General features: G+C 41.4%; 1 protein-coding gene across 1 annotated transcript; it reads right to left on the bottom strand.

Annotated features, from left to right (window-relative positions):
* Positions 1-938: 938 nt before the first annotated feature.
* On the bottom strand, positions 939-6690 carry cyb5d1 (cytochrome b5 domain containing 1). Its single transcript, XM_085760487.1, has 4 exons — positions 6543-6690; positions 5175-5251; positions 4065-4283; positions 939-1210 (listed from the first exon to the last, which is right to left on the bottom strand). The coding sequence occupies exons 1-4, from the start codon at positions 6688-6690 to the stop codon at positions 980-982; spliced, it is 675 nt and encodes a 224-aa protein (XP_085616613.1). The 3' UTR covers positions 939-979.
* Positions 6691-8354: the final 1664 nt, after the last annotated feature.

The following is an 8354-nucleotide window of genomic DNA, read 5'->3' as shown; positions in this document are numbered from 1 at the left end:
CTGCGTGACATCATTGACGAATCCTTGTAGGAGTTTATTTTACACACAAACCGACGTAGCTTCTGTGCGGCGCACACACACAACTTTCGACCGGTAAAACCAAAGTGATAGACAGAGAAGAAATGGCGAGTACAGAAGAGGAGGATAAAGTGGGAAAGTCGGTGTTTAGCAAGTGGAAATATAAACACTACTGCACCATCGTTGAGAGAAAGGGGAAGAACTTGTATTTGAAGTGCACGTTATGCCCGGGAGGAAAGCGTTTGCCCACATTTGATATCAGGTCTGAAAGGGATTGTTATGCCAGTTGCTGATGTGTCAGTTTCAATAAATATTATGTTGATGAGCAATAAATTGAATTATTGAAGTTCATATCCCTCCCCCATGGCAAACGATATTTGTTTAAGGTTAATTATCTCTCTATGCTGTTCTACTCTATGAAACTGGCGTGTGAAACATGCTTCTAAAAAGCCGAATTCTTTGACATATTACTTTGTTTTAGTAACGCAAAAATTACTTTTCCTAGTAATTAGTTACTTTTATAATAGAGCAATTGAGTTACTAACTCAATTGCTTTTTTAAGAAGTAATTTGTAATTGTAATTAGTTACTTTTTCAAAGTAATTTGCCCATCACTGATTCTATGAAATGTCAGAAGAGGTATTTTTTTCACGGCACCCTTGACTCAGTCAGACGGCACCCCAGCAACTAACCAGCTGTTCACTAACCAACTGTTCACTAACCAACTGTTCACTAACCAGCTGTTCACTAACCAGCTGTTCACTAACCAGCTGTTCACTAACCAGCTGTTCACCAATCAGCTGTTCACTAACCAGCTGTTCACTAACAGGACTATAAACTCACATCTTCATCATTAATTTATTTCAGGTTTGTTTGAATTCAAACATTGAAAACTTTATTTACATTTCAAGGTTTCCCATCCCCGCCCTGTGGCCCCGCCCCCCTGACGATGACATCACAGCTCATCCCTCGGTGAGGTCGTCGTTGAAGTGGAGCAGGATGGCGGGCGTGAACAGGTCTCGGTCCAGTCGCAGCGTCTCCAGCTGCCGGTCGTCGTCGGCGACGTGGTTGTCGCTCAGCGTGCGGCTCATGTCCAGAGCGACGCCGCCGTGCTTCCAGGTGTAGCTGGAGGCGTGGCCGTTGTAGCGCAGGTAACGCTGCAGGATCTCCTCCAGGGTCTCCTCGGAGCACACCTGAGGACCACACTTCACCTCTTAAAGGACGATTACGGGCAAATTCAACTGTATGTTCCTAACATTTGGGGTCTAAAAGAAGGAATCTGAAGATTTTCAGGTTAAAGCAGAAGTCAGTGATCCGGTGGTTTTGGCTAACTTCCTGTCAGCAGATGGAGTTAGCAGCCCCCGCCCTCGTCATGGATCTATTGGTCCTCGTCCCTACGTCACCACATTCAGGCGCATCCCTTGGCTGCACACACAGAGAGGACTGCCCCTTTATGCCGTTCTCTCTCCTCATTGGATAAAGGTTGTAGGATACAAGGAAAGTTTTCTCCTGGGCTCAGAGCAGAGCAGAGTGACTGACAGACCCGTGTTTCAGACCAAACACTCTATAGAAGTGATTGCTGTCGGAAGATACAACTATTTAAGACTTAGATTAACACAAATATATCACTTACTTCTGCTTTAGTGTCTCCTGTTTTGCGGTAGTTATGGTCTGTCCCCGCGTCGCCACGGCAGCGATGAATGGGAGCGGATTGAAGTTCTGCTGCTTAAGGTGCGTTCACACCGGACCTTTTATTTTTGTTGCTGTCGCTCGTATCGCTCCAAGCCCCAGCGTTTTTTCGCCTGGGCGATTAAAAGCTCAATCGCTCGTTTGCATTCACTTAACATGTAAATTCGTCGCCCGCGAGAAAAACAAAAGGTCCGGTGTGAACGCAGCTTTAGGCTGTTTCCATCCCTCAAAGCCACAGACAGCGTCAGATGGAGACTCAAACATGCAGCCAGAAGTTTATTTACTTCAACAAGCCGACATGTTTGTAAAACTAGATCTAATTCAAAGTCTGGCGGAGTCGAGACCCAAGTTGATTCTCGGTGTGTTCAGGTGCAGTGGGAAGCTCCCGTTGGTGTCATAAACACAGGAATATCAACTCTTGACTTGCTTCAAGTAAATAAACTTCTGGGTGCATGTTTGAGTCTCCATCTGACGCTGTCTGTGGCTTTGAGGGATGGAAACAGCCTAAGCAGCAGAACTTCAATCCGCTCCCATTCATTTCTGCCGTGGCGATGCGGGGACAGACACAACTACCGCAAAACAGGAGACATTCCTTCTGTTAGACCTAAAATGTTAGGAACATACAGCCCCGAGCTGCTGAATTTGCCCAGAATTGTCCTCCCCCAGATAACTGTGGTGTCATTCCAAGTCATTGTGATGAAATGAGCTCCAGCCGAGAGGCGCGTATCCGTATAATAGAGTCTACAGGGCAGCAGAATGCAGCCTCTAAATAACACATTATCTGCAGAGAAACTCCTTCATTTCACCAATATTTAGTTCTGATAGGCTAGTGCTATTCCCCTCTGAGTCCGGGGTTAGCTGTTATCAACATCCGGGGTCTGTAGGTTGACCTACTGACCTCTGACCTGGATGATGTCATCTCTGAGCTTGTTGCTACCGCTAATGCTACGGTTTGTTTCTGTGTGTTTCTGACTTGTCAGAACAAAATGAGCAGCTGGATGAAGTTCAGCTTCCACAGGCTTCCTCTCCTCAACCTGGACTCACTAAAGCTCCGGCTGGTTGAGATAAAAATGGACCCAAATGCCGAAGCAGAATGATTGTTATCAGAATGAGCCGCGCGGCGCTCAGAGATGACATCATCCAGGTCAGAGGTCAGTAGGTCAACCTACAGACCCCGGATGTTGATAACAGCTAACCCCGGACTCAGAGGGGAATAGCACTAGCCTATCAGAACTAAATATTGGTGAAATGAAGGAGTTTCGCGGCGGATAATGTGTTATTTAAGCCGCGTTTCCACTACATGGTACCGACTCGACTCGACTCGGCCTTTTTGTGTTTCCACTACGTAAAAGTACCTGGAACCTGGTACCATTTTTTTAGTACCTGCTCAGCCGCGGTTCCAAAACGGCTGAAGCGGTACTAAAATGTGACGTGTAAACATTGCGGACTGCTGATTGGTCAGAGAGTTGTCACCGGCGGCCGCGGGTCATCAGATATCACCACATTTCAATAAATAAATGTTTTAAAATGAACAAACTATGCAAGTCTGGTCGCTTTTCCGCTGTCGCTGTCCCCCCCGCCCCTCACCTCCTCTCCCCGTCTGGCCATGTGGGTTTGTTGACAACGAAGCCGGCGAAAAATCAATACGGAGCGGTGGATAACTTTATCTAACACATAGGATGTTACGATGTGTAGTCTTAACTGTCAAAAACAAAGGCTTACAGTTACGGAGCTGGTTTGTGTGGCGGTGCAGCAGAGAGGAGAGGAGAGCTGGGACACCGGGGGGCGGTGGCCATGGTAACGGATGTCGCCAGGTAACGGATGTTGCCAGGTTGGTTTTCAGTCGTGAGAGGCCAGGTGAAGGCAGAGAGCCTCCGCTCTCACTGTAACAAGTCACAAGTCATGTAGTTAACTATCACATTACTCCGGAGCTTTTTAATTAAGGTAAAAATGTGGCATAACCACGGGGAAAATCCTGTTTATAGTTTTGTTTTATTTTGTTAAGCGCCGCCGGTTGCTATGACGACCGGCCACTCTAAAGGCGGTACTATCCTGTAATGGAAACGCTCTCTAGAATAGTACCTGGTACCAGAGCCGAGTCGAGTCGGTACCATGTAGTGGAAACGCGGCTTTAGAGGCTGCACTGCGCTGCCCCGTGTTCTCGCATTATACGGATATACACGGCTCTCGGCTGGAGCTCATTTCATCACAACCACTTGTAATGACACCAAAGTTATCTGGGTGAGGAAATGATTGCATTTTATGATAGAAATAAGGTCCAAGTTGTAAAAAAACGGTAATTATCCTTTAACGCGTAGCAGAACTCAGTTACCCAGAGTGCACCTGGTGCTAGCTCACCTGCAGCCGCTGCTCCTGTGACGTCAGCGTGTTGACCACGCGGACCCGGCGGGTCTTGGCCGACAGGCGGCCGACCTCGTAGTCCGGGTCGCTCCACCAGGGCCGGCCGATGTCGCTGGCCCAGTCGGAGCGCGGCCCGGCGGGGGGCACGTGCACGAAGCGCCCCCTAGGGGTGAAGTACCGCACGCAGCTGGTCAGCGGGTCCACGTGGCGCAGCAGCTGAGGACAGGTGAGAACACAACCAGACTTTTACTTTGACAGGCAAGGGGTTGTGATGTAACAGGGTAAATACAGCAGTTAATTTTAAAACCTTTTAATAAGACTTTTTCAAGACCTTCTCAATATTTTTCAACACCTCACCACCGCTTCAAACTGTAACCATTTACATCAGTGACACTTTTAACGCAACAGTTTTAGTTTGTGATAAAGACTATAGACCACTATGATACAACAGAATTCAAAATAGGCTGGGATAATAAATAAAAGGCAAAGTTTATATAAAATAAAAATAAAAAAAACATTGCTCCACTCTCAAAAAACAAAAACAACAATCTTCTTTTCTTTTCATGTACCGGTTCATCTTTGTTTTTTAATAAAATGAATAAATTCACACACTTTTACAATGTTTTTTATGACTCAAACTCTTGGACAGCTAATTCAGAAAAAAATACCTTCAAAATTTAAGACTTTATAAAGTCGTGAAAAGACTTTTTAATACTTTTTAAGGGTCTTAATTTTCCCAAAATTGATTTATCACCTTTTAATACTTTTCAAGACCCCGCGGATACCAATATAATATAATCTATTATTAAATAATCAACAACTATTCTGATAATCTAATAATCAGTTTGATTAGTTTTTTAAAGAAAAAAAGTCCAGATTCTCTGATTCCAGCTTCTTCAATGTGAATATTTCTGGTTTCTTTGTTCCTTTATGACAATAAACTGAGTCTCTCTTTGGTTTGTGGACAAAACAAGACATTTGAGGACGTCATCTGGTGGTTTCAGGTGGAAACACTGATTTTAACATTTTATTGACCAAACCACTAATTGATTAATCGTTTAATTAATCAATAATGAAAATGATCGTTAGTTGCAGCTCTATACTCACGTCCTTGGTGTCGGGGTCGAACCAGCAGCTGATGTCCCTGCCGGCACACTCCATGATGGGCAGCAGCAGAGCGTCGCCTGGGGGGGGAAATCATATAATAATTTATAATATTTCAAGGTTTTTATAGCTTTTCTGTCTTTCATATTTTGTAGTAGCTGCATATAATGTCTGATTTCTATTTTAAACTCATGAAAATTTGGTTTTCTGGATGACCATTTGCATTTATGGATGTAATATTCTCCTTGTAAAATAAAAAGATTCAACAAAAACAGTTTTTTTTCATCATAGGTGAGAATTATATCTTTTTCTTTTTTTTTTAGGTTTAATCTTGATGCCTGTCAAAAATTTAAACATGTCTTCTAGTTCCATCCAAAAAAAATAGGTAGAACGACATTCAAAAAAATAGATGACAGATATTTTCCCCCTCCTGTTCACAAAAAGTACAGTTGATCTCTTTAAATCTGGAAATGGCCTGATTGACAGGATAAATTAAATACATGATTTTAACCCTCTATGGTAGCTACGCATTATGATCCCATTGGGCTAAAAAATGTTTGGACAATTCTCACTCTCATCTTCCTCATCATCATCATAACAGCCTGAAGTTTGCTTTACAGCATCCAAAATCACATTTATTGCAAGGATCAAAACAAAATGATGATGAATGATTTATTTTTGAACATTATATTTACACCTAAACACACACTACCATAGTCTCCTATGCAATGTTGATTCCATAATGGTCCACTGTCGCCTCAAGGCAACACTGCAATTTTCTATAATGGTACGTTGTTGCTTTTTAACAAGTTTCCATTATTTAATAAGTAAATAAATTGCATGGAACTATTAAAAATTAAACTTTACTAATCTATTAGTGTAAATATATTTTTTTTTCCAGATGAAAAGGGCAAAGAGCAAAATGGCAAACTGTTTCCTTTGAAAAGGTCTGCAAAAAAGGGGTTTCAGTAACTTATGGCTTCTTGAAAGTAATTTGATAAATTAAAGCATTGTTATTGGCTCTCTAAGGTCTTCTCTCTCTCTCTCTCTTTTTATTTATTTTTTATTTTTTATAGTATTACAACATTAAAAGGGATGCATTGTGGAGAACATGGTACCATAGGGAAACTTCCTTTATCTTGTTTGTGACACTATCTGAGTTTATAGCCTATGTCTATACATGTTGAGTTCCAGAGTAGTTTAGCTGATGGGGTACTATAGTTTCTTGGCAAAGCTTCCTTATATGTCTATTGGTTTGGTGCATTTTTGTCTGTTACATTTTTACCATCTAACATTAAATTTGCCTCAAAATGTAACGCTACGTGTGTGACTGTGTGTGACTGTGTGTGACTGTGTGTGACTGTGTGTCACCTTGGTAGCGGCTCATCAGCGGCGTCAGGTCGCAGACTTTGCCCAGGAAGGAGACCCACAGGTCGGCCGCCGTGTTGTGAGCAGACACCTCGGAGGGAGTGAAGAACCGCGGTCTGTCTTTATCTTTATCCCTGTCCCTGTCTGTCATCTTCTACCACAGTCTCAGTAGAGCAGCTACTGTCTCACCTGCTGCTGCTGCTGCTGCTGCTGCGTCTCTGTTGTTGTCCCGTCGCCACGGCAACAGGGGAAAGGGGGCGGGGCCGATGACGTCGGAGAGAACTCACCACGAAACACCGTTAAAGAGAAATTACATTTATGTCACTCAGAAACGATCAACCATATAAAAAAATCTCAAAATGTTTTCATTCAGTGCACAGGATTTTGGTATAGGGGAAAATATACATACAATTTTAGAATTTTCAGCTAATTTTTGATATTTTTGTCCCAAAATCAAGTCAGGATGTGTTAAAAACTTAAAAATAACTATTCTATTGAATTCCTTGGCCCACAATTGTGTAGAAAAATGTGTTAATTTGTCTCTGTGAGTTGTTTACTTAAAGAGCTATGCCAATTTCATTTTCAGTTTTTTCAGCTTCGAATTTGGGATAGGGGCAGTAAAGGGTTAAAAATAAACACCACGGGACATTTTTTCACCCTGGTACCTGTCAGAATCTTAAAATAGACACTTTAAAGATTAGGAAAAAACAGGTGGGGAAAAAAAATCCACTATGTGCTCGTGGACCCCTGTTTCCATCTAGACTAATATTTTTATGAGTTTAAAATAGAAACCAGATATTACATGCAGCTATTACAAAATATGAAAGAAAGAAAAGCTATAAAAACCTTAGAATATTATAAATTATTGCAAACAACTATTTAATAATACCTATAATATATAAAATATCTAATATAGTGTTGTTGGTACCCCTTTCAGTGTATACTGTATATGTATATATTTTTTGTTTGTCTGTTCATTGTATGTGTATTGTTTGAATATTTGTGTGTTTGTATATATAAATGTTTAAAAATTTAAAAAAAAAAAAAAAAAAAGAGGAGAGGGAAAAAAAGAAAAGAAAAAAAAGTCACTAATAAACGATCTGAAAACAGTTTCAACTTTATCTGTATGTAGGCCTACTTTGTTTTCTGTCTGTTTATTTGATGTTTGTTTTATTTAATGCCCTTAGGCTACAATTTATGCTTTGTATTTATTTTTTAAACATGATTCATTCATCTCTTCATGGTGTCTGTTCTGGCTGAATGCAGTGAACTACTGGATTTATACTAGTTTGTAGGTTTGTACATTAATTCTTTTGCAATAAAGTAAAAAAACAAGTTAGATGTGTTTGTTTTTTCCGCTTTATTTGGTGAGAAACGAGTTTTTTTAATCTAAAAATTGTTTATTGTACAGATGTTACAAACTGACCATTAAGTTTAGTTTTTTTATTATTACTATTCAGTTTTTCCTCCATAAAATACAATATTATTATATATTTATAGTGTGTCTGTGTGTGTGTGTGATTTAAAGACTGCTAATAATCATCAGACCGAAGTTACTAGAAATACGTCGTCATCTCTCCCTCCCTTCTCTCTCTCTCTCTCCGTCACACGTGGCAAACATTCACTTTCTCCATCTTTCACGAACTTTCTTCCACTAAAAAAAGGGAAAAACCTTAAGCCCCGCCCCCTGGTTTCCATATGTCCTCTCCTGATTGGCTGCTGAGAAGCCGCTGCGCCGCCGCTCATTGGTCGGTGGCCCCGTCAGTCCAGCCTGCGGCGCCTCTCATTGGCTGACGGCTTTACTTTACTTTACTT

This window comes from Trachurus japonicus, chromosome 18, assembly GCF_045865225.1.
Source record: "Trachurus japonicus isolate A0001 chromosome 18, Traja_1.0".
Lineage (NCBI taxonomy): Eukaryota > Metazoa > Chordata > Actinopteri > Carangiformes > Carangidae > Trachurus > Trachurus japonicus.
The sequence above is the reverse complement of the archived record's forward strand: the minus strand, read 5'-3'. Positions and strand labels throughout refer to the sequence as shown.